The sequence below is a fragment of the Mangifera indica genome, chromosome 2, assembly GCF_011075055.1.
Source record: "Mangifera indica cultivar Alphonso chromosome 2, CATAS_Mindica_2.1, whole genome shotgun sequence".
NCBI classification, from domain to species: Eukaryota; Viridiplantae; Streptophyta; class Magnoliopsida; order Sapindales; family Anacardiaceae; genus Mangifera; species Mangifera indica.
This window is the reverse complement of record NC_058138.1, coordinates 17,036,724-17,064,657: the sequence shown is the minus strand read 5'-3', so window position 1 is coordinate 17,064,657 and position 27,934 is coordinate 17,036,724. Positions and strand designations below refer to the sequence as shown.

The 27,934-nt window shown below is 35.8% G+C and overlaps 7 protein-coding genes across 7 annotated transcripts; 4 read left to right on the top strand and 3 right to left on the bottom strand.

Annotated features, from left to right (window-relative positions):
• Positions 1-267: 267 nt before the first annotated feature.
• On the top strand, positions 268-3,768 carry LOC123209826 (asparagine synthetase [glutamine-hydrolyzing] 1-like). Its single transcript, XM_044627987.1, is given in 14 exon segments — positions 268-421; positions 424-472; positions 809-947; positions 1,041-1,136; positions 1,211-1,352; positions 1,480-1,670; positions 1,761-1,922; positions 2,010-2,090; positions 2,186-2,407; positions 2,505-2,639; positions 2,720-2,800; positions 2,891-2,977; positions 3,089-3,196; positions 3,297-3,768. Coding segments are annotated over 14 exon segments (1,767 nt in total). The 5' UTR covers positions 268-393; the 3' UTR covers positions 3,543-3,768.
• A 1-nt stretch (position 3,769) lies between these two features.
• LOC123209827 (protein PMR5-like) lies at positions 3,770-7,029 on the bottom strand. Its single transcript, XM_044627988.1, has 5 exons — positions 6,584-7,029; positions 6,326-6,497; positions 5,696-5,874; positions 5,417-5,575; positions 3,770-4,314 (listed from the first exon to the last, which is right to left on the bottom strand). The coding sequence occupies exons 1-5, from the start codon at positions 6,928-6,930 to the stop codon at positions 3,981-3,983; spliced, it is 1,191 nt and encodes a 396-aa protein (XP_044483923.1). The 5' UTR covers positions 6,931-7,029; the 3' UTR covers positions 3,770-3,980.
• Positions 7,030-8,408: 1,379 nt separating this feature from the next.
• Positions 8,409-14,630, bottom strand: LOC123208625. The gene is made up of 11 exons (XM_044626155.1): positions 14,544-14,630; positions 11,443-13,980; positions 11,196-11,325; positions 11,028-11,116; positions 10,662-10,891; positions 10,087-10,173; positions 9,862-9,961; positions 9,187-9,394; positions 8,979-9,099; positions 8,796-8,853; positions 8,409-8,707 (listed from the first exon to the last, which is right to left on the bottom strand). Exons 1-10 carry the CDS (start codon positions 14,628-14,630, stop codon positions 8,820-8,822), a joined length of 3,624 nt encoding a protein of 1,207 aa, XP_044482090.1. The 3' UTR covers positions 8,409-8,707; positions 8,796-8,819.
• A 1,388-nt stretch (positions 14,631-16,018) lies between these two features.
• LOC123209695 (gibberellin 2-beta-dioxygenase 8-like) lies at positions 16,019-17,980 on the bottom strand. The gene is made up of 3 exons (XM_044627823.1): positions 17,524-17,980; positions 16,530-16,851; positions 16,019-16,445 (listed from the first exon to the last, which is right to left on the bottom strand). Exons 1-3 carry the CDS (start codon positions 17,958-17,960, stop codon positions 16,218-16,220), a joined length of 987 nt encoding a protein of 328 aa, XP_044483758.1. The 5' UTR covers positions 17,961-17,980; the 3' UTR covers positions 16,019-16,217.
• A 2,007-nt stretch (positions 17,981-19,987) lies between these two features.
• Positions 19,988-20,624, top strand: LOC123205979 (PHD finger-like domain-containing protein 5A). The gene has a single exon (XM_044623063.1). It carries the CDS (start codon positions 20,028-20,030, stop codon positions 20,358-20,360), a length of 333 nt encoding a protein of 110 aa, XP_044478998.1. The 5' UTR covers positions 19,988-20,027; the 3' UTR covers positions 20,361-20,624.
• Positions 20,625-22,276: 1,652 nt separating this feature from the next.
• LOC123197659 (protein PSY3-like) lies at positions 22,277-23,082 on the top strand. Its single transcript, XM_044612003.1, has 2 exons — positions 22,277-22,387; positions 22,810-23,082. Exons 1-2 carry the CDS (start codon positions 22,303-22,305, stop codon positions 22,944-22,946), a joined length of 222 nt encoding a protein of 73 aa, XP_044467938.1. The 5' UTR covers positions 22,277-22,302; the 3' UTR covers positions 22,947-23,082.
• Positions 23,083-23,386: 304 nt separating this feature from the next.
• On the top strand, positions 23,387-27,091 carry LOC123209416 (internal alternative NAD(P)H-ubiquinone oxidoreductase A1, mitochondrial-like). Its single transcript, XM_044627479.1, has 8 exons — positions 23,387-23,921; positions 24,311-24,524; positions 24,636-24,796; positions 24,998-25,063; positions 25,258-25,421; positions 25,900-26,014; positions 26,489-26,668; positions 26,745-27,091. The coding sequence occupies exons 1-8, from the start codon at positions 23,466-23,468 to the stop codon at positions 26,895-26,897; spliced, it is 1,509 nt and encodes a 502-aa protein (XP_044483414.1). The 5' UTR covers positions 23,387-23,465; the 3' UTR covers positions 26,898-27,091.
• Positions 27,092-27,934: the final 843 nt, after the last annotated feature.

Sequence of the window (27,934 nt, the reverse complement as noted above, 5' to 3'; positions counted from 1 at the left end):
ATTAAGAGAAAAGTTTCCATTTCATCAAGGCAGAGAGAAAGGAGTAAGCGTCAACAACACCATCAAACCATACTCTAACACGTGTCAGCATAAAATAGGCCATGCCCCCCCTCCCCCACCCCCACCCCCCCAAAAATCCAGGGAACAGCCGGTGAACGGTAATCAGTGACTAGTTAATGTGACGCACCGACGTCGTTTTTTGTGGGGCATAGGGTCCACTTGCCCTTCAAATTTGGCTATAAATACGTGGCGATAGTTGTTTGTCTTAACCTACTGAATACTTGTTCATCTCTGCTCAGTGTTGAAAACACTTCCTTTTTTTCTGGCAAATCTTCGTTCTTCTTATTTGCATTATATTGTTTTTGTTTCTGTTTGATTATTGTCAAGTTCAAAATGTGTGGAATACTTGCTGTGCTTGGTTGCGCGATAACTCTCAGGCCAAAAGGGTTCGCGTGCTTGAGCTCTCTCGCAGGCAGTTTTCTCCCTTTTTTTCACTACATTTTCAAACTCTTTTTTAGAGTTTAGGTTCTTCCTTTCTGCAACTTTATGTTTTTCAGTTGGACAGCTGAGCTAGTTTATAGTTTAATTAAAGATGAAAATGGGACCTAAGCTACGTTATTCCTGAGCCAGATGTCAGTACCCGGCTTAAAAAGCATTATATTTTATTGAATATATAAAGTGGATGAGCAAAAAATATAGTTAACATCACTTTTTATAATCTATATATTTTTCATTATGAGGCCCATGTGACGTGCAGTTGTATATTTTGCTCAACATGGAAACTAATATTCATATGACTGTATAATAGATTGAAGCATCGTGGTCCTGACTGGAGTGGTCTTTACCAGCACGGTGACTTTTATTTGGCTCATCAACGCCTAGCCATTATTGATCCTGCTTCCGGTGATCAGCCTCTTTATAATGAAGACAAGAAGATTGTTGTCACGGTAGGCCATACTTTGACATTATTACGGTTTTACAGTAATCCCAGTTTGATTTAAGTTAATTATGTATGATTCATGTGTTAAAATTTAAACCAGGTTAACGGAGAAATTTACAACCATGAACAACTGAGGAAGCTTTTGAAAAATCACAAGTTCCATACTGGCAGTGACTGTGATGTTATTGCTCATCTGGTGGGTCACCTTAACATAAAATTTGAATCAGTTTCTTCAATCTATGTTTGATTTATGAATTTTGTTTATTATAGTATGAGGAGTATGAAGAAAACTTTGTGGACATGTTGGACGGAATGTTTTCATTTGTGCTGTTGGATACTCGTGATAATAGCTTCATTGTTGGTCGCGATGCTATTGGAATCACTTCCCTGTACATTGGCTGGGGTCTAGATGGTAACATGTCTTCTGGGATCTCTCCTCTAAGCACATTTCTGTTTTTTCTTTTTTTTGTATATATTTATATATATTACATAATTACAGTTTTTTTAAATAGATTTCTTTGTGTTCCTTGTCTATCTAGGCTCAGTTTGGATATCATCAGAACTCAAGGGTCTGAATGATGACTGTGAACATTTTGAGACTTTTCCTCCGGGTCACTTGTACTCAAGCAAATCTGGAGGGTTTAAGCAATGGTATAATCCTCCTTGGTTCTATGAGGTCGTTCCTTCGACGGCATATGATCCACTTGCTCTACGACGAGCATTTGAGAATGTGAGATTCATAAATTGCATTCCAAAGTGGAATCAAATGTTTTCTTTGGGCCTTCTTAATTCAAGTCTAAGTTGAATGTTCTATGTGCAGGCCGTTACCAAAAGGCTAATGACTGATGTACCTTTTGGAGTCCTGTTATCTGGGGGGCTTGATTCATCGTTGGTTGCTTCTGTCACAGCACGCTACTTAGCCGGCACAAAAGTTGCTAAGCAATGGGGAACACAACTTCATTCCTTTTGTGTTGGCCTAGAGGTTGGTTGCAAATTCTTATAATGACACCATTACTTCAGAGCAGTTTATTTGTTTAGGCTTAAAGTTGATCTTTCTGTCGATTGACAGGGCTCTCCAGATTTGAAGTCTGCAAGAGAAGTTGCACACTACTTGGGTACTGTTCATCATGAATTTCGCTTTACTGTTCAGGTATTAAGAAAAAAATATTCTTTTATTACACATTGCAATAGCCCTTACTTTCATGATCAACTGAAACTGTAAACTACACGTCTTTGCCATGGAAGGATGGAATTGATGCAATTGAAGATGTTATTTACCATATTGAGACATATGACGTGACGACTATCAGGGCAAGCACCCCTATGTTTCTCATGGCACGTAAGATTAAGTCACTTGGAGTGAAGATGGTGTTATCTGGTGAGGGTTCTGATGAGGTTTTCGGTGGCTATTTGTACTTCCACAAGGCACCTAACAAGGAGGAGTTCCACCGTGAAACATGTCGCAAGGTAGTAGCTAGATGCCACATGGCATATTGTCCAATATGTACAGGGTTCTGATTATGAGATGTGAAGGAAACTAATGGCTCTATTCTGATACATGTAGATAAAGGCCCTCTACCAGTATGATTGCTTGAGAGCCAACAAAGCAACATCTGCATGGGGCCTGGAAGTTCGGGTACCCTTCCTCGATAAAGATTTTATCAATGTGGCAATGGCTATAGATCCTGAGTGGAAGATGGTGCGAAATAAGTTGTATATTCTCTTGGTTTTTCTTTATTCATATAATGATCTCATAACTGTGTTTTTAATCAATTTCAGATCAAACCAGAAGAAGGTCGTATTGAGAAGTGGGTTCTCAGGAGGGCCTTTGATGATGAAGAGCGTCCCTATCTGCCTAAGGTAAAGCAGAATCAAATGATTTGCTGCAATTTCATCCATAAATAAGACTGATTGTTTGATTTAACATGTTCTGTTCTTCATTTCCTGCAGCATATTCTATACAGGCAGAAGGAACAATTTAGTGATGGTGTTGGCTATAGTTGGATTGATAGCCTCAAAGCCCATGCTGAGCAACATGTACATTTACCCTTCTGTATTTTTGGTCCATTAACATTTAAGTCTGATAGCTGATCAAGAAGAAATTAAATTAGTATGATTCATGACTTGTTCACAATTGAATAATTGTAGGTGACTGATAAGATGATGCAAAATGCCCAGCATATCTTCCCGCACAACACTCCTTCTACAAAAGAAGCCTACTATTATAGAATGATCTTTGAGAGGTTCTTCCCACAGGTGATCTAGTTGAAATTAGAAAAATGTTTACTTATTTTTGGTGATCTTGTTAGCATGAACTAATTATATCATTTTTTTTTTTTATTATCTCCTTCGACAGAATTCGGCTAGGCTAACCGTCCCTGGAGGGCCTAGCGTTGCCTGTAGCACTGCCAAAGCTATAGAGTGGGATGCTGCCTGGGCAAACAATCTTGATCCTTCTGGTAGGGCTGCCCTGGGAGTCCATCTTTCAGCCTATAGCCACCAGGCAGCTCCCGCTGCTGCAATGAAGCTGCCATCGAAGATTGTTGATGACATGCCACGGATGATGGAAGTTAGCACCCCAGAACTTGCAATCTCTGGCTAGCGCCTGTTAGAGAACGATAAAGTGGGTGAAACTTATGACTTCAATGGATCTTTTAAATATCCTTTTGCATTCTGATACTTGCTTAGGCACTGTGTACAAGTTGGAAAATGTTCCATGTGGTTGTTTAAATATGTGCCATCATCACCTTCTTCTTCTTGTTTTGAAGTCTGTTATCAATATGTTGTACTTGCGCAAAAATGAATTGAACTCTATGAACTTGATAGTACTGAAATTTGCAACTATGATGTGAAAATCTTATTTCCTTTCACAAATAATATGCATATTTTACAATAGACAATTAGTAGAGGCTGGCAATTCAGAAACTACAGTATGCTACGTCTGATAATCTTAGTTAACTAAAAGTACAGGTGCTGTTATGCATCATCTTAACCGGTAAAATAAATTAATTAGAAGAAAGCACACCGTCCTTAAACATACTTAGTTGAACAAAGCTGCAGAAAATAGTTGGTTCCAAGTATCAGGCAATCCTGGAAGGCACCAATGGCTACAATCAGCAGACTTTTCAGGGTTAGCTTTTTGCCCAGGGTTCAAATCACCACTATAAATTGAAGGGTGTCCATCTTTCCTTAGCTCTGATAGCATTGTTATGTCTAAAAAATATGTGGGATAGCTCATCTGCTTCATCACTGCCTCCACCACTCTCATTTGATCAGGATATGCACCAGGGTATGCTGTTCCACTCATGGGTGCTGTTTCCCCATAGCAATTCTTTGTTGTGGTTGAAGTTGCTCCGGCATTCCATTCACTTGGACTGTCAATGTCATTTACCAACATTACCCACATTACTGTACAAACAATAATGTCTCTCTAGTACAGGTGTCGGCAACCACAAGAAAGTGCAGACTTGTCCATTCAAGTCAACATAACCAGTGTTATCTGGTCACATAACTACTAATATTTTAATTCAGACATGGGCAAATAAACAGGCATGGCTGTAATTTCCTTTTCTTGACTATTAATATTGTGAGGTTCTTCTATCAAAATATTATTTATTTTAAATATATAATTTATTATAATTTTATTTTTAAATTTATTCTTTTAAAATATGAATGGATAATTTAAAGAAATTACAAAAGTTTTTTTTTTTTTTGTATGTTTTATTAATATGAAGTTTATTTAAGAGTATCATATTTACTTTTTTTATAGGAGTCAACATTCTTATCAAGAACATATGAAATGACTCTAATACCATTTATAACACTTAAAGTTTAATAACTATAATGAAGACGTTGAGTGTTATAAGGTTTAGACAAATATTATATTGACAAAACACAAATTGTTAAATAGACTATGAGCTTTTTAAGTTGTCAAGACGTATTTGAGTTACAAAAACCAAACGAAAAATTATGAAAAAAATGGTGTCCAAAATAAACAATATTTTAATAATAGATCAAGTTATTAAATCAGAAATGTTATAAATGTGAGTGACAAAGTATGTATGTTTCCATGAATATCCTATGTGTATGTATGGTCCATGCTCAAAGATATATGACTTTGAATCTATTAATTCAAACTCAAAATAATTTATGGATTCACAAAATGGAGTTCTGTTTGTTATATCTGGGATCTGTTGATTGCTTGCAGAAAGGATTTGATTCATTTTTGTGTTTTGATGGCATTAAAGGAGGCCTTGCAACTAGCAAATTTGAGGTCTAGGCAACACATTTTTTAAAAATAAATTTGGACCAGCCTGGGGGCGGCCACAACTGGCCTCCCTTAATACACGCAGCTCAGACTGGACCGAATATTTAGTGCTTTGTGCTATCATTTTAGCAAGCAAAAAACAATAATTAAGCCTGGACTATCACTGCACACAATTGCATTAGAGAGAGAGAGAGAGTCAAAGTCCTTACTCGTAATGTGTAGGAGAAATTGACTGGAAAAATACTCTTGTTTTGGTTCTGTCAACATTGGTGTCAACCCAATTGGCCCATGTTCTCAGTGCTTTCTCCATAGCAACTAATCTATTCATGTCTTGGTAAAATGTACCTCTTGATTCCATGTAATCCCATCTGCATATTTCACCATAAATCTTTCACTTGAACAGATTAAACTATGTTATATTTATTGGAATTATCCAAACATTTGTAAGTTTATATGAATAATTATATTAGCAAAGTCAAAATATGCACCCTTGAAGAGACCCCTTGTGGCTCCACCAGTGACCAGTGTTGAAAGATAGCACATCTGCAGCACGCCAGGCATTGCCGTTCCCATTAATGTCCTCTAACTTCAAAACCCTCTTCCCTTCTACCGTATCCACATCTACCAAATATGGAGCTCTGTAAAATGATACAGATAAACCATAATCCTGCATAATTAATCATGATAAACTATTACAAACAAGAGGGTCGTTTGAGTTCCATAATAACTAATAATATAATATCCGCCGTTATGACAATACTCCCATGAAAAGAATACAAAAAGGAAGAAAATTACAATTGTGTTGTTGACTTTACAATAAGATTAATGCATTGCAGTTGGCATGAATTGGCTCAAATCACGCTGACAAATACTGTACTAGATTCAAGTGCAATGAAACCAAAAGTTCTTGACCGCATATCTTTTTGCCTCACGAGAGATGGGTGCTTTACTTACTTTTGCTTTCATTCTTTCGAAAAGAAAATTCATATGATTTCAGCAGTTTTAAAGAATGAAACAAGCTTTTGCATGAAAAAGGCCGAGAATTATAGTAAGAATCACATTTTTTCTGATGTCAAAGATGCTTGTAGTTAATAGTTATCTAAAATAAAATAACTTACCAAAAACTTGAACGTGGAAAGAGGATCTCCTCTCATCATCTGTGTCTGTGTTCTTGGTGCAGCTGCATATATCATGCAAATCAACGACTCCCATTGATTTCTTCCCAGGGAGTCACCAACAAACATCACTGTTTTGCCTTTCATTTTCAGCAAAAATTCAAGCCCATTGAACCTGCCACACAATGTTCAAATTTACTTCAGACTTCAACTAAATATGGTGTTGAGGTTAACATATAGTTTTTCTTTTGTTTTTTTTACCTTGGGAGCTCACAATTCAGGGGCTGCCATCTATATTTGAGATAACCAGAGTCGGGACGACCGTTCATTTGGCAGTTGAATTCTTCATCAATAATGGGACATTGAGAAGATACATACATGGGGTACGTGTCATCACGAACCCAAGCTCCTGTAAATAATTCACAAGTGCTTTGGTTGGCTTGCAGCATTGGCTTTCTATGGCGACGATAAATATGGTGGTTTCCCATGCTCATCAAGACAGCAGATGAAACTGCCAGAGGTTGAACTAGCAAAACTAAACATAAGATTGCGAAAAATGAAGCAAGTAGATGCTGAGAAGAAGAACATTCAGAATGAAGAAGAGCCATATTAGAAAAGCAAAAGCTAAACAGAAGCAGAAAGAGTATGAAGAGAGGAGGGAATTGTACGTTTTTATAATGCGTGTGTGTGCATCTATTTATATATTACAAAGTGGGGTTTTCTTTGCATTAAGTTGTTATAATGGAGTGGGGTTTTTGGATTGTTCTGTGCATGTGAAAGGTAGCTGAGATGGTTTCACATGAGTTAATGGATTGGTGGCGGTGTAATGTGACACTAGAAGGACTTCCTTAATTCTACTTGTGAAGGTCTGTCAGCAAGTCCTTCTGTCCACAAATTTCGGTAGTTCGTTATTTTTTGTTTTTGATAAATTAATTTTGAGAGGCTTGAGAAAGCCAGCAAAAAAAAGTAGATAATTGTACAATCAAACAAGAGGGAGTCCAGTTGGAAGATGGGGCCAAAATGTTGGAGAGCCAATTATCTTGAAGCTGTATGCTGTTGAAGAAGGTGAACCTAGAATACCCACTTGGAAAAATGGTGGGTTTTGTTTTGTGGGCGCCTCAAAGTGTTTGATTCTTACCTCTCTCTCTCTCTCTTTATCTTGTTAATGAAAAAGGACAAGAATACTTGCTGGATGACCAAAACGAAAAGCACTTCTGCAATGCCTCCTTTCAATCAAAGAATGAACAATTTTTTATAGCGCTTGTCCTTTGCTTTCCTTAGAGTCAAGTTATTTTAGAATTTCTTGGTGCAATCTTCAGGCATCATCATGATCATCAAATTATTATGCCATAAAAATTTTCTTCCCATATAAAGTTTGATTCAATCTGTTTGTGAAAAATTTACTTAAAAAAGTGATAGTGATATCATAGAACTATTTACAGGCTGTTTCAACTTTAATTCAAAAGATTCACCCGCTGAGATTATGACGTACGGAAAATGAAGTTTACCTATTTCATGTGATCAACCTTCTGTGATTGGCTCAAATTTATTAATTAGGCTTATTGTTTTAAATCACACCAAATATAGCTACTTGCCGAGGGTGTTAGGTGTCCAAATCCTGTTGCAGAGGAACTCTTGAACAGCAAATGCAGGCCAGGAGAAATTTGCGTTCTTTCAATCGATTTAGTAAGCGGGTTTGTAATTTTACATTGTCAAACAACTACAGTTTCATAACATCTTTCCTCTACAATTTTTAAGTGAGATTATTTATAAAAAGGGAATGCGGTTCCTAAGTTAGGAGCCAAAAGAGCATGTGATAGTAATAAGCAGCAAAAGTTGCAGCTGCATTTATCCAATAAGCTCAATCCAAAGAGGACTCGTTCTTTAAATGGATTGGTTACTTGTATATAATAAAACATATAAGCAAGCATTTAGAGGGTTATCTGCACTTGCTATTTTGAGTTAAAACCTTGGAGCATACAAGATGAAAATATTTTTACAAGAGAGCAAAACTCTTGATTAACCAAAAAAAAAAAACTCCTGCAACTTCTACGTTTCAACTCAGAACATGCATTTCTGCACAAAATTAGGAAACACTCTCTTAAAGCAAAATTTTTGAGGTCCTGCCCCCAGTCTAAACAACTAGTCAGAATAATATTTTTTTTCTTATAGGTTCATGAGGCTCACACTTTATCATTTTCATAGTGGCAGTCAATAATGATTTTATCATTCATGTTAGCTTGCTGCCATCTTCCTCCGCTTATAGCTGCTAACATCATCACCTCTATTCCAGCTTTCTTGCTTAAAATTGGCATCCACAACTGAAAACGGTAGATTCATGTGGGTATGTTCTGATTCACATTCTCGATGTGTCGACTCTTTCACCTGAGGTAAAAACAAAATTTCAAAATCTAGTAGCAGAAAAATACCATAAATACAAAGGGTGGTGGGTGGACTCAGGCATAACAAGTACCACTGTGACAAGATGATTCCAGCCTTAATTACCACTATTGCCGTTTTCTACTGCAGAACTGCAAAAATAAAATCACAATTATCATTAACGTAGAATTTCTAAGTATAAAGCACTTATGCCAATTTATCTATTTGTTTATTTTACTGATATTCCATTATCTAATAAAAGTGAGATGAAACATACTCCACTAGCGTTTGTTCCACAATCCCGCTATCATCAATTTGTTCTGCTTGAAAAACTTCAGAAACAGGACTGGACCCAGCAAGATCCACATTATCACCACTTTGAATTTCAGGTTGAGATGCTGAAAATTGCCGAGTTAGACAAAATTTTAGAGGTTGGAAGGTGACAAAAAACATCCCTTCAGATAATCCAACTGAAACATCCATACCTCCTGATAGCTTCACTTCTGCTGAAGGGCTCTTCAATAAAAATTTTTGGCACATAACAGTATCTTGGAAACCCAAGAATGTGTAATCGACAAATTGTAGTCTCTCGGAATTTGTCATCTTTGTAAAACCAAATGACGTTGTCCACGTGTTTAGCACACTAGGAATGGCGGGTAAAATCAACCTCTGGACTCCTAATTCCATGAGTTTCTGAAGAAAATTGGATAAAAAATAATGGTCAGAATTTCACAAATGTAAAATGTCTACTTAAATACACAAAATGAGTATATAAGTCTATTCCATTTCTGAACATTTGCACACCAGGAATGGCTGATAAAATCAACCTCTTAACTCCTATTTTCATGTCAGTTTATCATTTATGAATGATTAAACATTAAACAAATCAGATTAATCACACGCACCAACTTCCAAATAAGAATATGGCAACATACAGTAGAAATGAATAAAAAGTTCTGGTGGGTCACATGAACATGGATTCTACAACTATCACTAAATTATTGGGATCCAGTTTGAACTTTCAAATACTTCATTAACCCCAGGTTGAGATAGAGAACAAATACTCAAAACTCATGTTGGGCTTCAATAATGTCAGCAACAAAGCACTCTTCATAAACAAAAACAATAAAACCTGCATTCAAGGAGCATGATGAATTTACCTTTTCTAGCTCATTCATCAAAATACGACACATTCCAAGTCGACGATGCTGGAACCTAGTACCAACAAGAGGTACTTCTGCAGCCTTTTCTCCAAAGACCCTTGAACAGAAAAATAAAATTTTAAATGAACATTTTTCACCACAGCATAAAGGTTAAGAAGCCTATTAAAACATGTAATTCTGTACAGCTTATGCTCTTCAAATTAAACTCTCTGTGAAGCTTACCTTATAGTAGCTACAGTAATCAGCTCTTCTTTTTTCTCCAAAAGAACTGTGTAGAACCCTTGGCAGTTCAAACGGTTAAGCTCTGACCTGTAATATTTACATTATGATTATTTATTTCTGTTAAAAAAAGCATAAAGAGTCAACTACAACAGCTATGATGTATTGAAGAATCAATGTCTGATAAATTCAATTATCAACTATAATTCAAACACAGTGGCGCAAGCTAACAGATCAATGAGAAGTGCCTAGTAACCAGCCAATTTTTTCAACCCAAACAACCATATGCTCAGCACCTCAACTTTTCATAAAAAACATAAGTTAAAACCTGCATGTTCAACACTTGTGCCTTCAATAAAAAATCAGTTCTTCATATTTGTGAAACTCAACCTTGTAGGCTCTGTTGTGTTTTCAAAACCATCAAAAGACTTAAATAATTTTTGCTCCAGAAGGGCCATGATACATAAATATAATTGGCAGAGTACTTTCGAAAGGAAACACAAAAATATTGAGCAATAATAAAGAAGAAAAGGAAAAAAAATTGGCACAGTACTTAATGAACATAAGATATCACTCACCTTCTGCCAAACATAACATCTTCAACAAGATCTCTATTGGTGTGAGGTTCATTAACAGGCTCAAAACACTCATGCATTATGCATAGAGCAATATTGAGCTTGCTCAACGCCTCAATGTTTGAAGTATCAAGTTCATTATTATCAAATTCCATGCATTTCACCAACGTCCAAGTTAGATCATTGCCTATTGGAATTGGTTTTCCTAAAAGTTGGCATAAGCCCAAGAATATCTGGAAAAAGCTTAAAAATATAAGTCATGTTTTCCATAGTAACAACTTATAGTACAAACAATGAAGTAAGAAAATAACAATAAAAGCAATAAACAATCACAAATATTCAACTGAAACAAAGACAATTGTAGAATACTTCTTCACACTTTTTGCTGCAAAACCAGTTTCCTTTAGAATTAATTCCTGTGTCAGCTGCAACTTTATTCTGTACACAACCACGGTGATCTAAATCACGAAAATAAAGCTTGCATCAGAACTGCTTCAAATTTTTAAGCTTATCCACATTTAAAAATTCGTGACTTACATTTGTGCTCACACTGACGACATATGAGTATATTTTCATCCATAATATTTTCAGCATCTTCTCTGAATTTGCTGCTGTGACAAATTCCACAGCAACATGATGGGCAGAACCAGTCACCATCTGGAATATTCTATGAAAGCCATAAAAGAATAGGTCAAACAGAAGAACCAAATATATCTATCTTATGTCTGAGGGCAAAAAGTTCAGAAAGGAATAAAAGATGAATAGAATTAAGCAAATGAGCTACCTCTAAACCAAGGCAATGCTTATGGAATGAGGATGGGCATTGATCACATAATATAAGTTCACCTCCGTAGTGACAAATGGAACATATGTAGTCGTTCTCACCATCATGATTACTTCCTTTCAACTCATGATTCTGTTCTCCTGTTAACTGTCTTATATTACCATCCCTTAGAACTTGTAGCTGGCATTCTAACAATGATCTTTCATTATCTTCCAAGAAGATATTGCTAGCTGGACTATGAAGAGTACTGCCTGCATGGACTTCAAAGCTACCAAGAGTATAAACCTTCCCACAACAATTACACCTGATACCCTCACGAGTTATCCGCCCTTCTGCGTTTGGACGCCGTGTCTTTCTAGTGCGGTAAGTCACTTTTGCTCTTGGCAGAATGACGTTGTTATCAATCAACCAAGAGAGCAGAGTTCGTGGATTATGGTTCAATAAAGTTGGTTTCTTCACCCTTTTTCTTGATTGAAGAGCAGGGGTTCGACAACCATCTTCCAAGTCATCTGCTAACATGATAATTGCTCTAGAAGTCTTTCCCCGTTTGAACTTCCGGAGGCTAGAACTACAAAAGCCATCTTGTATTTGAAGCGACTCGAAGTAACTATTTCTCCTTTTCCTTGTCCGTTTTTGTGACTGTGACATACAAGAAGACTCAGCAGATTTTTTGGAGACAACATTTGATATACCCAAACTTTTCTTAAACTGTGGATTGCTTACTGCACAAGGCAATTTCCAATTTGTTGACTGGTCCTTAGCTCCCTCACTGAAAATAATGTTGTCTGTGGTTCTGCAAGTAGGAGCACTACTTTCAAACCCTATTCCTCCATCTAAATAAGCTTTGCAGGCCATCCGAAGTGAACTATAACGTTTCCCTCCTGGTGCATAGTGATACAAAATTCGCTTGTTTGTTGTCTCGTATTTAAATTGCCACCCCTGGTAGGCTAGATGTCTTCTTGCATTTAATATTAAATCCTTTTTTTTCAAGCTGTCGTTGCAGTTATCAAACTTATACCAGTCCTCTACAGCTTGAAGGTTACATTTAGGTTCAACAACAAGAATTTCGGAAGAGGAAGAATCCACAGTTTTGGGACAATAATCGATATCCCTATAATCTTCTTGTCGTTCAGGAGGTGAAGACTGTGAATCACCAGCTGAAGTACGCAAATATTTTTGGTTGTCCAGGTACAATGTGGTGGTTTCTGCAAAAGCCAAACATACCTGAGGAAGAGAATAGTAACACTTCCCATCAGGAGAGATGTAACGAAACCTGAGGGTTCCTTTTTCATCTCTTATATATTCAATTTTCCATTTAAGATGTATGAGATGTTTTCTAAGATTTGTTTTCAAAGAATCCCTATCACTTCTTTTATTGGTTTGTACATATTCGATAATCACAGTAGGGCAGTACTCAGCTCCAGGAACTAAATCTGGAACAGCAGGTAGCCAAATCCAATTTGTCTTGCACTTTGAACTTATAGAATCACTGGTTTTCTTATTGGACTTGCTGCTAGAAAATGCTTCATCATTGCTATTGTTTATCACACTAGCACCTGAACTTCTATCTGGATTAGAAGGTAGCACCATCAGAGGCTGGGGTAGTACAGATAATCTATCATGACTACATCCATCTGATCCATTCATAAGATTCAAATTAGGCCCAAAATCCTCTGGAACAGACATTAATTGAACATGATCAAACTTCTCTTGAACAGATTGTGTGCTACTATAGTTCACATCTACTCCATGACTGTTCCCTTGCTTCTCACCAGACACAATAGCATGAGACTTTTCAGGTTCTCCAGGATGCACTGTAACATCACTTATAGGACTAGCCAATTCCAATAATGGCTGGGTTTCTTTTTCCAAGGAAAATGGATGGCCTAACATCCTGTGAACGTGATCTAAAAGAATTTTCAAATTATCATCAATCACCTCCGATATCAACTCTTTCCACAATGATCTCACAGAAGAGGTCCAGTCCTTAATCTTCTTAAAACCTTTCTTTTCCCGTAAATCATACCAAAGTTGTTTCACTGAAACAGCAAGATATGAATCTTTCTCAGATTCCTCAATTAACTCAAGAAACAACCAGCTACCCCTACGATGCCAAGTCCCTTTACCTTCATTCCAATCATGAGTAACCCTTAATGAATCAATTCCAATTGTCATTTCATCCCCCAAATCGGGAAAGAAAACCCTCCTCTCCTGGGAACCATCATTGTGATCAAATATCACACCTTCCCACCAAGCCTCCTGGTAGTAGACATCCACACAGAGTCCATAAGGAAGGCTCCATTCCTGAAAATCAAATTTAGGCGGCAATGGCCTTATGTTTCCACGCTTATGACATTGATTTGCACTGGCACAACAAGTGCCATCAACAATCGGTGAAACACGCACTAAATCTACAAGATTATCACACCCATCATCAGTAAGGAGATGATCATATTTGACATGACGAAGAAGCTTGCTACAAACTGTGACGACTCCTGAATGCCAGGAACCCAAAAACCCTTCTTCTTCACTCCTCACCTATCAAATTCAGCAAAAGTTACTGAGACCCCAGTTAAATAAGCAAATACCAAACTGAATGAAATTTCGTTAAAACCAAACTACAGAAATACGAAATCAAATTTTTATTTCAAATAAGACTTATATATTTAGTACCAATAGTAAAATTTCAACTGGACTAACAACAATGTAAATTATGCGGCATGATAAAATAACTAATCAAAAAAATCCCTTTAAGAAAACAATAGAGAAACCCAATTCAAGCCATGCATGAATGCCAAACAGAACATAAACTATCCATAGATAGAAAATAATAACGAAACAACCAATTTAGAAACACAATGTAGCTAAAATAAAACTCATAAAACACTTGACTCCAGACCCTACACTTCAACAAAAACAAAAACTTAAAAGAAACCAATACTGAAACGATAAAACAAAGCATAAACAAACCAAAGCCGAGAAGAAACACAACAGATACAAAAACCCCATATACTAAAAACCGAAAAGATTAAAAAAAAAGCCAATGATGCAGACGATAAAAAATTTTAGACGAAATGGGATTGATGGGGCGTTTACGTTACCTCTACTCTCTCACCAACCTTCAGTTTTATCTCAGACTCACTGTTTTTGCGCTTTCGTTTATTATCAAACTCTGGTTCAGCAGCCATTGAAGAGAAGAACAAAAAGCCTTAAAATGTTGGTGTCTTGCTGTGTTGTTATACATATGAGAATCACAAAGAGCGTGAAACTATGAGAAAGTTGAGAGGAATTCGCAGTTATATGCACTCCACTTTACCACTTAATACTTTGCCACCAAGTAAGAGAGAGTCAACTGTGTCACGCAACACCGGCACTCTCTCGGCCACCACGATATCTCACCGTTGATTTACTCAGACTAAACCACAATCGACGGTTCTAAATTGTTTTTGTTTTTTTTAAGGATTAATCCCAATAAAACCCCTGTTCCTTTAATTTAAAGTAAAAAATCTTAAATAATCAAAATTAAATACAAAGATTTTTTTTCCTTTCATGTTGAAATATGATGAACTCACAAGTCAATCATATCTGATTATTTGACAAAAAAAAATAATTAATTAAAAAGAAAGTGCAATATATATATATATATATATATATATATATATATATATATATATATATATATATATTAATACGTATTCATGCACGTAAAACTTTAAATATGGGCCTCCAAAACTTCTCTAAAATTGAATTACCGACATTTCCATCCCTAAAGTCTGAAGAAAATACACTATAGTCCAATAAAATCTGAAAAAGGTATTGTAGTCCCTGTCACTATGTTAATGCTTTAAAACTGAAATGTTCCAAATTTGTCTTATTAAAAAGAACAATATAAAATAAAAAATCAGATTAATATAGTTAAATTACAATAAAATAAAATAAATAGAATAAGTAAACAATAGCAAATATTTTGGCAACTATAATTAATGATTTAAAAGAGAAAAGCCCCCACCTTAAAAAACAAAAGTTCGTTTTTATCTTATAAGTAAAAGGGTTTATTTTTTATTCTTAAAAGGTGCAAAATTCTGACGGGGACTATATTTACGTTTTCAAATCTTGTTGGAGTACAATGTTTTGTCCTTAAACGTTAGGGATGAAAATGTTATTAACTCATAAATATTAGTTCAAAATAAAAAATAGATTGATTTTTATGCTATTTTTTCGAATTACCTATCCTATGCTTTGCAAGTAACGTACAGAGGGAAATCTGATACCTGCCGTCGCCGGTACCGGTTCCCAAGAACACTAATTATTTCAATTTTGACTCTTATCTCATTAATTAAGGAGTAATCAATTTATCCCAAATGCCCGTTCAAATTGAAATAATTTGCATCTGATTGTGGTTGTGGAGATCTTTGAAGATATTAATTACTACTATTAATTATTGAGTTTAATTAAGTTAATTTTATTGTTTTAAAAAAATATTTTGCTATCCTGGTAATGGCATAAATCGTAATTCAAATTCTATGGATTCCACATTTAGAATCAGAGCTCACAACACAATGGGATACAAAACGTGTTAGGAGAAACTATACCAAAATTATAGCACAATTTTGAATTCATTGATTAATCGATCTGCAAATAAATAAATTAGATGATTTATTAGCACTTCAAATAGATGTTCTTCGCCGGCAATGGAAGATGCACTCAACACAATTACAGAAGGATTATTATTGAACATGTTGACCACTCTATAGTAAAAGCTTCATTAAAATGACTTAATCCTCATTAATTTTGAACCTTTCGAGCCCCACTTTATAACCCAAAGTCTTGAGGTCATTTTGCACTTGCGCCTGGAAATCACGGTAAGTAAAAGGCTTGTAGTTTGGGCTGCGAATCACATTGCCTTCTTCTGGGAATACAAAGTAGCAAACTGAAAGCCTCTCCATCTTCTTCTTCACCATCACTCTGTGCTTGGCGCTCATGTACTCATCGTTGCTGATTGCCTAAAAAATAATGTCAAATTATTAATCTCCATGATCAAAATCTTAATTTACGTATAAATTTTCACTATGAGAATTAATACTAACCTGCATCATGTCTCCAAGATTGACAATCATTGTGCCTGGTATGGGTTTAACTTCGAACCATTTGCCGTCTTTGAGAAGTTCAAGGCCACCCACTTCGTCTGGGTTCAGTATAGAGAGAACCGAGCTGTCTGTGTGCAACTCCATGCCTACAGCCTCAGCAGTTTCAGGTAAACTCGGATAGCGATAAATTCTGACGTAGGCAGTGGATTCTGATAGATTATAATTGGATTTTTCGGAACCCAGATTAAGGTTCTTTACCATTGCTTCAAATAGTGTTTTAGCAAGCCTTCCCATATGTCTCCCATATTCCTCCAACAAAACACTAGCAATTAAACATACAAAATATGAATAAGAGAAGAACATATATAGTTTTTTTATTATGAATAGTATTTTTCCTTTAGTAGAAAAACATGCATAGTGGAAATCCGTACTCATAAAGGGAATCATGAATAAACGAGGCATAATTGGGAGGTTCTTATCAACTACTAACAACGAAAGTGATGCTGTTGTTGTTTGGAAGAGCAAGAGCTGAATTATTTTTTCCTGGTAAAAGACGTAACCCCTTTTTGGTCGAATGAAAGTCTGTTAGAAATAATTTAAATAAAGCATGCTTAAGTGTCACTCCACAGTTTTTTTAAGCCATCAAAACCACCTAATATTTTCCAGTTGGTTCTTGATGGTGAAACTTCGAATCTAGTGATGGGAATCACAATTAAGAGAATTTAAACCGTTGATTTTATATTTGGAATCTCACTCCCTTATCATTCACCCTACACAGCTTAAAAAAACTAATTGAGGCTGACCATGCAATATTTGGGGTTCAAATGTAAGATCTAAACTATCCAATCAACATGGGTCTGTCACGTCTAGGTTTTGTCATTGCCCACCAGAGACCAATACAAATCTTAAACCTAAAAATTAAAAAGAAGAAGAAGAAAATTCCCAATGACAAGCAATCAAACAACACATGACAAGAACCTAGATAAAACTATACCTGAAAGTGTGAAGCATGGGATCTGCAGCAGCTTCAAACAGGGAGAGGTGACTGAGAGGAACGTTGATTCCTTCAACCCAGTTTATATGTTTGGGACTTATTGATAGGCCAGCCCCCGATGGAGTAAGAGCGGCAGTTCCCCAAGTGTAGGAAACTGGTTCAGTGAATAACCCTTGTTTAGATTCAAACGACAGAGAAAAAATCTTTTTAGCCAGTTGTTGAAGTTGGCTCATAAGGGTCAAGGGAGCTTGATGATTAACCAAACGAAACAGACCCCAATCTTTACATGCTTCCCCAAGTTTCTCCAGGTTTATACACTGGAAATCTATTCGAGGAATAGGATCTAATGAATCCTCTTCATCAACTGCATCATACTTCTGGCTTTCCTCCTTCTTTTGGTGGCGAAACACAGGAGGGTAAGATTCAAGATTGCTCATTTCAGACTTTTGTCATTTGTTTTTGCTGTCAAGTTCATTAGTGTGAGACGATCTATATATAAATTTATATGTAGAGAAGAGAATAGGTAGTGCAGGACAGTGAGGGTCCATTTGTAACGCACTGCAAAAAGAGACAAAAGACTTGCAAATTCAAGCTGATCTGCCTGCAAAAATGGTTATGCATTTAGTTTTGCATGCCAAAGACTTTAATTCTTATTAATAAATTACACATGAAAGTAATAAAAGCTATTACTTATAGTATGCAATTTTGTTTATTTCCTAAATTATATTTCATTAATTAAATTATATACCATTTTAAATATGTTAGTTGAAAGTCCATATATTATCACACAGTCGCCCATTTTTAATATTTAAATACATAATAAATAATTTTCAGTTTTTCTTTTTATAAATGTGGAAATGCTAAGAAGAAAACCATAAATAAATAAATTCAGATATTAGATAAAAATGAATTTACATTTAAAAGCAGGCCAAGTTCCCTAGAATAAGCCCAAATTGATAAATGGGCTTTTAGGCCCAAATATTGAAAGCCCTGTCCAATTGACTGCTCTGCAGCTTCTTGTCGCCGTTTGTTAAACAAAACCTTCTCGACGAAAATCTGTTCTAAACCTCGGAGCTCTGTAGTTGTTTCACTTGCCGCCGCGCCCGTTAGCATACATTGAAGCCGAAACAGTTATTCTCAGTGAAGGTTAGTTTTCTACAAGACCCGACGTCTTATTGAAATATCGATTAGAGTCGTATTGAAAGGGAAAATATTTTTTTTTTGGTTTGGTTGCCGAGAAAGCTCGGAAATATGAAAACTTTACTGGAAAAAAAGGAATTCAGATGGTGAAGTTGATGTATCTGTTTGTGAAATGAAGTTGTTACTAAATATAAGTAAATGTATCGAAGTAATGTTTTTTTGTTAAATAGATATTTTACAAGAGCTGATCATGTGTTATAATTATTTCTAAAGTTTTGATTTAATTGAACTTCAGGCTTCTCTAACTATGAAAAATTTTGAATGCTTGAATGGAAAATACTATAACATGTTTGTTAATTGTTGTAGCTCATGATCATGTTCTACTGACAAGAAACTGACTTTAATGGAGAGATGTTTGCAGTTCTTTATTTTTCTAGTATTATTGAATGGATGAGATTTTTTTTTTTATAATTTAGCTCAGGTAAGTTGAAGAGAATATGGATAAGTATTTTTGGGTGAGTCTTGTAGTGTTGAGACTACCAGGTATTTTAATCTCTAGTCCTTTTTTTTTTCTAGGGGTTGAGTCATTCTTGTCTCCTTTCTTTAAGCTTAAGAATGTGTCTTTTCTGCTTGATTGTTCCTATTCATTCTCCTTAAAGATTTGACCGAAACTCAGAGACAGCCCGTTGCTTTGAAACTCATCAGAAGATTCTCAAGTGATTTTGAATACTACCATAGACTTACCCTGAAAGTTTTCTGAGGTCTCTATTGCTATATTTGGAACTGGGGAGTTTACCTATGGAGGTGAATGAAGTTTACCCAGTTTTATAAAGGATAGAGATATATTTTCACTTAATTGTATATCAAATAGATAATTCTAGGAATTAGTGTTGCTGCTTCAGTTCATAGCATGTAAACTTTGACCTTGTTTCTAATTGTATCAGTCTTGTGTCCATAGAGAAGCAAAGGATAAGTTTTCTTTGTTATATGGATTTTCATTCAGCATTGTCTATCCCTTTATTGTATGGTCAACTACATTTCTTTTTTTTTTTTTTAAGAAAAATACATGTTTTGACCAGGCTTAATGATTTAGTATATATGATGAATCTCAAATGATTGATGCAGTTGAATTTATTGTTTGGTTAATGTTTTACCTTTGGTTCTTAGTTTCATAAAGACGACACCGATTTGTAATTTGCTTTTTGCAATGTTTTTGTGTTATTTTGTTTGTATTTCGGCCTTGTTCGTTGGTTAAAATACAACTGCATTGCTGATAAAATTTTTGTCTCGCTGATTCTGTTGGTTGGGGATGTATATCTGCAGGTCACAGGACATATAGGAACTAGTACTGTATTGTACAAAACATGGCCAAGCATCATCCAGATTTGATTATGTGTAGGAAGCAGCCAGGCATTGCTATTGGAAGGCTTTGTGAGAAGTGTGATGGGAAGTGTGTGATTTGTGACTCATATGTGCGTCCTTGCACACTTGTGCGAGTTTGCGATGAATGCAACTATGGGTCCTTTCAGGGTCGATGTGTTATCTGTGGAGGAGTGGGAATCTCTGATGCCTACTACTGCAAAGAGTGTACGCAGCAAGAAAAAGACAGAGATGGCTGTCCCAAAATTGTCAATTTGGGGAGTGCCAAAACAGACCTATTTTATGAGCGTAAGAAATATGGTTTTAAGAAAAGATGATGATCGCATATAATCATTTCTGCTGCAAGTGCTGTTTGTCGCCCTAATGTAAGATACTTGGTGATAACAGATTTTAAATCAGGCAATTGTTTTCACTCCCAAGTTTGCTGTTGTAGGAGTGACTAATCTTACAAATTTATTGACTATGGAGAAACACCAAGTTTATTCTAATGGGTTTTGACTGTATTTGAATTAATCTCAGCAGTTCTTAAGCATAAATTCAATATGGTCAAAATATTTGTGTCTTCAGATTAGTATGCAAAAGATCTCAATAGCACATGAGATGATTATCATTTTATGGATGGTATTTGCTTAAAGTATTGTTCATGCTTTGTGACTGAGTACATTTAGTAGTGCAATTTTCAGTTTCTCTGACATCTTTCTTCCTGGAAATTACTCTTGATTGATGTGTTTATTCTGTTCAAGAATTTTGAAGTCACATTTTTAGCTTTTCATTGTTTGGCAGACATTGAAAAGTTTTTGCCATGAAACATGGGTTTGCATTTGCATATTCATGGTACTGAAGTTGTCCAAATGTCACCGGAGACCTTGGTTCTTTTCCCTCTAGTGGCTGCAATGCACTAAATCTTAGTGCCTCTAGTCTAAGCCTTGCATGAATGAAGCAATGTTAATTTTATTTGGTGGGTAGAAGAGAGAGAGACGTTTCCATTATATTTGACTTTGATACAGGAATATATATATTCCTATTCTGGTATTTACTAGTCATAGACTCACAATGGTGCAAGTCAAATAAAAACAGCACAAACTGTTCGATTCTCTTCTGTGGTGGGAGTTAAAAGGCTTGCTGATGGCATATTCAGCCTGTGATCCTAATATTCATAAAATAAAATCTTGGGGAGTAATATTAAATAAATAAATTATACAAATTTATTCATATAATTTTAAAAAAAAAATTATATACTGTTACATCAATTTGCATAAATAAATTTTATTCCATTCCAAATGGCATTGACTTTTAATTTGTGAAAGGAAACCTGTACTCCTGTCTCCCAACAAATGGTTTGACCAATTTGATTGATTGGTGGCCAAAAGTGGCGTTTCTGTGAACTCAGATTTCACTTTCGCCTGCTGAAGTTTCAACATTACTACTACTGCTAATCGTGGAGTTAACAAGAACATTTAATCATAAGTCCCCTAAAAATATAATTATTTTTTGACCGTATGCTCGAATAATGGCAGGTACGATGAACCAAATTACCCAAAAAGGAAAGTACACACATGACATTATATATATCATGTCATAAACTCTGAAATAACGATTAAGCTGGCTCGTCATTTGTGTTAATCAATTAAGATTAAAAAATATTCAAGTTGTGCCAAGTTGAGGTTACCTTATAAAATCAAAATTATTGCTTTTCCAAGTGGAAACAAAAGAGTGCACAGATATTGAAAAAAATTATTACTAAATTGTTTAATAATTATATATTTTATGATATAGAGATTCATCCGTGTTAGATAGATAAATTTAAAATATAATAATTAGATTTATAATTATTAAATTCAGATTTTATAAATATAATAAAGATTTGAATCTAAATTTTTATCTTAAAAATTTTAATATTTTATCAATTTTATTTCCGATGGATTAGTTTTTGTCAAGCACATACTTATCAATTATCAAAATCTTCAAACCGGAGCGATATGATTTCTTTTATTTATTATGACTCTTGAGGACAAAAGCCTGGCTCCTTTTCTGTGAAAAGAAGCGACAACAACGAGTTGACTAATACGTTGAACGGCTGAGATGCATTCGCATTCAAGAGATCACTCTTCATGTGTCTGTGAGTCGAACTCGCACCCACGATATGCAAATATATAAATAAACGTCAACTCTCAACATTCCCTATAAATAGAGGATCCTGATCTGACTGTCTCCATTGCAAGAGTTCAACACAGAAAGAATAATAAGAGAGAGAGAAATATGGCGCTGAAAGTGAGGCTATGTTTGTGCCTTCTGCTTGCCTTTGCCATGTTGTCTTCTGCACGTAACTTCATTTCACTTTCAGGTTTGTTTTTGTTTTCCTTCTGTTGCATTTCTTGTGGTATCAGAAAACCCTTATCAAACCAAATTGTTTTTTCGTTCAAGAGTATATATCTCTTCAGCCGGCCAGCCAAAGTAATTAGGGTTCGTGAATTTTAGAGTTTATGCAGCCATTAAGTTATACTTAATTAAGCAGTGCTTTCTTTACAAGAACTGCACTTTTTTTAGGAGTTGTGAACTTGATATGAATTAGTAGAATCCAAAAGCACAGTTATTATTAATTTTTGTGTGTACTTTAAGCAATCAGTCAGCTGGATTCCTTCCATTTGGTCGCATAGATGTTTCAATCTTACTACCAACTGCTCCTGTATTTTCGTAACAGACAACTTTGGTTCCTCTACATATGCAACTTCGCTGAAAATGTTAATATGGGCTTACTTGACACAGGGAATAACAATATTGATGAAGTGGTGGGAAGGTCCTTGATGGGCGTGAGTGTTGATGATTACGGCGAGCCATCAGCCAACCGTGGCCACGATCCTAGTAGGAACAAAGGAGGAGGCGGTGGTGGCCGTAAAAGCTGAGATCCATGCTAGTTTTGTCATGCTAATTTGCCTTACATATATTAAGAAGATATATAATATGCATGTGTATATATGCTCTCCTTTTGCTTAGTGAGGGAGCTTTTTACATATATATCTTTCCACAAATAAATAAAAATATTCCCTGACTTTATTTATTTATTTTGCTTTTAAATATCCAATTAATTTTTCAATAATCATATTATTAATTTATATTAAAATGATAATAAAATTATGTATACAATTTTTATTCAACCAAATATAACGGTCCTGATTAAAATCACAGCGTGCATTTAACAAGGGCCTAATAAAACAGCTTGGGCCTAAGCTTAAGGGACTGCAATCCAGGTCGACGTGGCATCACGTGCCGAAAATGGAATGTGGCACGCACAACGACTGACACGTAATTAATTCCATCCATCCCTCGCAACAAGCAGAACAAAACTCAAACAAACTTTGTGGACGTAACTCTTTCTGTCCAAAATAACCGGAGAAGCAGCTCCCAAACACAGCAACTCAGTTATGGTTTGGTTCAGGAATCTAATTATGAATCCCTTACGAAAATCTTCTTCTTCTGCTTCTCTTCACAAAGTCAAATCCACAATTTCCCCGTCGACCTACTCAATGTTCACGTGTCTCTCACGTTACAGTGCGGAAGTTTCATCCTCACAACTTGTGGTGGGGTCGGAGCTGGGGCCCACGAATCCCGGGGAGAAGCCAAGAGTGGTGGTGCTGGGATCAGGATGGGCGGGGTGCCGGTTAATGAAGGATTTAGACACGAGTATTTACGATGTTGTTTGTGTTTCTCCGAGAAATCACATGGTTTTTACTCCGCTTTTGGCGTCCACGTGTGTTGGCACTCTGGAGTTCAGGTCAGTGGCTGAACCCATCGGCCGGATTCAGCCAGCTATTTCAAGGGAGCCTGGTTCTTACTTTTTTCTTGCTAATTGTACTGGGATTGATGCTGATAAACATTTGGTAAGATTGCTGTTATTCAGATTTTTAATTACTTCTTTGTCAGAGCATTATGAATTCATTATTTACATTGGATTTCTGCTAGTTAGATTAATCACTTCGAATTATAGAAGAATGGATATATTAGTTAATCGGAGCCTAAAATGTGCAATGCCAGTGAATTTGTGGATGGAAATAGTATACAAGAATGGATTGATGAATACTCATCTTATTGACTTGGAGTGAAAATATGTAATGTCAATTTCAAATTTTGATGTTTGATTTGAGCAAGTCAGGGATTGAAGGTCATGTGTTAGCCTAGTTTAATATAGTTTTTTGTAGAAACTTTGTTAGTTTGGAAATTAACTTGTGTGAAGGTGAAATTGTGAATTGTTTTGTTTTGGGTGATGAAGGTGCATTGTGAGACTGTCACTGATGGAGTAGACACATTGCATCCTTGGAATTTTAAAATTTCGTATGACAAGTTGGTAATAGCATTGGGAGCACAAGCCTCAACCTTTGGAATTAAAGGTGTGAAAGAGAATGCTATTTTTCTTCGTGAAGTTCATCATGCTCAGGAGATTCGGAGGAAGCTACTTCTGAACTTGATGCTCTCCGATGTGCCTGGTAAGATTCTTTGACAACCCTGTATTTTTCCCTTATCTTCTATATTTGGAGGTAAAAACACATGGTATGAATTTTATGTTAAATGTTACTTTCTGTTTGGTGTGGATGCAGGGATAACTGAAGAAGAGAAATGCAGACTTCTACATTGTGTTGTTGTAGGAGGGGGGCCCACAGGAGTCGAGTTTAGTGGTGAACTTAGTGATTTCATAATCAGAGATGTTCATCAAAGATATGCCCACGTGAAAGATTATATTCATGTTACTTTAATTGAGGTTTGGTGAATACTAATTCTAGCATAAAATAGTAATTAATGTAGTCCTCCATTTTTAATAAGGCTAGTTAACAAGGAATTTGGCTTGATATGTCTTATAATTACTTTGAGAGCATATTTAGGATTGCTTTTTAGCTGAATTATAGTTACCCAAGAGATATCATATTATTTTCAATTGACTGCAATTGTGAAATCTTTACAGGCAAATGAGATATTATCTTCCTTTGATGATCGGCTTCGTCGTTATGCGACTAAGCAGTTGCAAAAGGTCAGAAATTTCTGTTGATACTAACATATTGTAGTCACATAACTGATATCGTTATTGATGTCAAATTTGTGCTTGTTAGTCTCATTTCAAAGTCTTCAAAGGAAACATTGTTTCACATAAATGTTAAACAATTTTTGTTAGTTTTTATTCTTCTTCAAGGTCTCTCTATTTTCTCATTTAGTAGTTTTTCTCAGTCTGGAGTTCATCTTGTGCGTGGGGTTGTTAAGGATGTTGAGCCTGAGAAATTGATACTTAATGATGGCACAGAGGTTCCATATGGGTTGTTAGTCTGGTCGACAGGTGTTGGCCCCTCACCACTTGTAAAGTCACTAGACCTTCCAAAATCACCAGGTGGCAGGTAATTACATGTTGTCCTTAGCTTGTTAAAAAGGATTATTTACCAAAGTTTTCAGGTGATGTGGAACTTTTGACAATTGGCCCTAAAAGAAAGCTTTTCTTGGAAGGAGTATATAATCTCTGGAAAACAAGTTTCAGAAATCTGTCAAAAAGCTTTGTGGTTATGTTTGAATATCTTGGGAAAGGATAGGAGAGTCTCTATAATGAGTAGGAACTTTCATAATTCATTTAATTGATGAGTCCTCAAAATTTTCATAGCTCTTAGAACTAGTACTTCTTCAAATTTATACATGCTTCGCTGGCGACCTTCAATACAATTGAAAAAAGTTTCACATCACATTCTTAGATGGTTTATTTTGAATGCTGTATTTTGCTTTTCTGCTTTGTGATTTCCTATCTTGTTGGCATTTATCCAAAATTTGAAATCATTTCTGCTCTACTTGGTGGTGATTTCTTATGCATATGTTATATGTTAAAAGGATCGGTATCAATGAGTGGATGCAAGTTCCTTCTGTCCAAGATGTGTTTGCAATTGGTGACTGCAGTGGGTATCTTGATAGTACTGGTAAACCTGTCCTTCCAGCTTTGGCCCAGGTGAGCCATCAACAGCTTTAACCTTTTCAGAATCCTAATACTTCTGGGTTGTTTTAGTCACAATTTCAAGCTGGGGTCTTCAGGTTCTAGTGATATCTGCTTTTGATGCCACTGTACCTGTTTATTCATGATATAGTCTGAGACAAAAAGAGGTCTTTTGTTATCTACTTCATTTCAGTTATACACGAGACAATGGAATTTAATCTTTCGATGCTTTTGATTAGGTAAAGCTGTCAATAAAAAATTTCCATGCATAGTAATATGAATTTGAGATGCCATATACTAGCTAAATTATTTGAAGATGTTACTCTTATAGTCAGTTTCATAATTGAAAATGTGCTTTTTTTTTTTTTCCTTCTTTTTGCTGGTATGTTTCTTTGTGGATGTTGTTAAATGATGCTGTTAGATGTTTCTCCTTGGCTATCAGTTTGCTTCTGGTTCATAGAATCTCCCTTATATGAGTTTTTTGAACAGGTTGCAGAGCGGCAGGGTAAATATCTTGCAAGTCTATTGAACAAAATTGGCAAAGCCGGTGGTGGACATGCAAACTGTGCAAAGGACATGGATTTTGGAGGACAGTTTGTGTACAGGCATCTGGGAAGCATGGCAACGCTTGGCCGACACAAGGCTCTTGTGGACCTAAGACAAAGCAAGGTGACTCTCTTTATACTTGCAAGCCTTTCTCTTTAGCTTCAAGCTAAAACAAGTGCCTTTGAAACATGTTTTACAGGAATCAAAAGGCATATCTTTGGCCGGATTTCTCAGTTGGATAATCTGGCGCTCAGCATACCTAACTCGTGTAGTTAGCTGGAGGAACAGATTATATGTGGCTGTCAACTGGGCTACAACTATTGTATTTGGTCGTGATATAAGCAGAATATAGATTTGAAGAGTGGTGTGAATACCCTTTTACTTTTCTTGTGCTTCTTTTAGTCGGTGAAGTTATACATTCTTCTTCTTGTTGATGTACTTCCTGAGTATCAAATAAGGATTGTAGGACATGCTAGGTTGTTCTTTGTAACCCAAAACAACAAACAACACAACAAATAAATAAATTGAAAGGATTTTATTGAGAAAGGGGTATTTGCAAGGATAAACTAACGAATTCAAGGAGTTCGGATTTCCCAATTTGGGCCATTCAAGGTGTCAGAAACGTTCCTAATCAGCCCTAAGGTCAGCCACATCTAAGCTGCATAAGCTCAAATCTTCTCCTCCTCTCTCCTTCCTCAATCTCTCTTCTATACTTTCCCATTTTATGACTGTTTTTAAGTGCTTCATAACTGTTCATCCATATTTCATAATTGCCTTTTAGTGCTTCATAACTACTCATATTTTAGAACTTTCTCTGAATGCTTCATAATTGTCCATATTTATTTCTATAGTCCCAACATTCTTATGTTTTGGAATTGTAGAGACTATTATTCGGCTTTAAAACCTCCTAGTCCCCTTCATTGTTGTTCATTTGTTGCTTGAGTTGGCCATCGTTAATTGTAAGTTTCAGAACACCAACCATCAATGTTAATTGCTAATACATTGAATTAACAACTTTGTAAGCTTCTGGTCACAACTTTGACGAAAAACTCTGTAAACTCCTGAACATGAAATTAATGTTAAAATATTAACAGTTTCCCCTAAGCAGAAGATCATTGAAATAATAGAAACGTAGGAACTCCCAATTGTTAACATCAAGCATGGAAGGGCTTTGGTGCATGAATGTTTGAATGGAAGATAGCAAGCTGAGCATACAGATGTTTTCTATAAATAATTTTCTCAACAACTCTTTCCTTTGGACACCATTTGTTGAAGTTTTTTCAACAAAAGCTCCTTGACATCGGGGAAATGTGAGATATAATGGTGGCATTAAGGAGATCTAGCATGTATATAGGATAGAAAAATGCAATTATGGAAACCTAACTCATG

What these genes read in the sequence shown, in the direction of transcription:
- LOC123209827 (XM_044627988.1), bottom strand. Translation starts at nt 6,930, where the DNA reads ATGGCTCTTCTTCATTCTGAATGTTCTTCTTCTCAGCATCTACTTGCT. An exon ending in TTTCCACGTTCAAGTTTTTG is followed by an intron (nt 5,875 to 6,325) that starts GTAAGTTATTTT and finishes TTAATTATGCAG; the next exon opens with GATTATGGTTTATCTGTATC. An exon ending in CACAAGGGGTCTCTTCAAGG is followed by an intron (nt 5,576 to 5,695) that starts GTGCATATTTTG and finishes TGAAATATGCAG; the next exon opens with ATGGGATTACATGGAATCAA.
- LOC123208625 (XM_044626155.1), bottom strand. Translation starts at nt 14,630, where the DNA reads ATGGCTGCTGAACCAGAGTTTGATAATAAACGAAAGCGCAAAAACAGT. An exon ending in ATTACTGTAGCTACTATAAG is followed by an intron (nt 9,962 to 10,086) that starts GTAAGCTTCACA and finishes TTTCTGTTCAAG; the next exon opens with GGTCTTTGGAGAAAAGGCTG. An exon ending in TGATGAATGAGCTAGAAAAG is followed by an intron (nt 9,395 to 9,861) that starts GTAAATTCATCA and finishes AATTTTCTTCAG; the next exon opens with AAACTCATGGAATTAGGAGT.
- LOC123209695 (XM_044627823.1), bottom strand. Translation starts at nt 17,960, where the DNA reads ATGAGCAATCTTGAATCTTACCCTCCTGTGTTTCGCCACCAAAAGAAG. An exon ending in CCCATGCTTCACACTTTCAG is followed by an intron (nt 16,852 to 17,523) that starts GTATAGTTTTAT and finishes TTTAATTGCTAG; the next exon opens with TGTTTTGTTGGAGGAATATG. An exon ending in ATCTTGGAGACATGATGCAG is followed by an intron (nt 16,446 to 16,529) that starts GTTAGTATTAAT and finishes ATTATTTTTTAG; the next exon opens with GCAATCAGCAACGATGAGTA.
- LOC123205979 (XM_044623063.1), top strand. Translation starts at nt 20,028, where the DNA reads ATGGCCAAGCATCATCCAGATTTGATTATGTGTAGGAAGCAGCCAGGC.
- LOC123197659 (XM_044612003.1), top strand. Translation starts at nt 22,303, where the DNA reads ATGGCGCTGAAAGTGAGGCTATGTTTGTGCCTTCTGCTTGCCTTTGCC. An exon ending in TAACTTCATTTCACTTTCAG is followed by an intron (nt 22,388 to 22,809) that starts GTTTGTTTTTGT and finishes TACTTGACACAG; the next exon opens with GGAATAACAATATTGATGAA.
- LOC123209416 (XM_044627479.1), top strand. Translation starts at nt 23,466, where the DNA reads ATGGTTTGGTTCAGGAATCTAATTATGAATCCCTTACGAAAATCTTCT. An exon ending in TTGATGCTGATAAACATTTG is followed by an intron (nt 23,922 to 24,310) that starts GTAAGATTGCTG and finishes TGGGTGATGAAG; the next exon opens with GTGCATTGTGAGACTGTCAC. An exon ending in TTCATGTTACTTTAATTGAG is followed by an intron (nt 24,797 to 24,997) that starts GTTTGGTGAATA and finishes AAATCTTTACAG; the next exon opens with GCAAATGAGATATTATCTTC.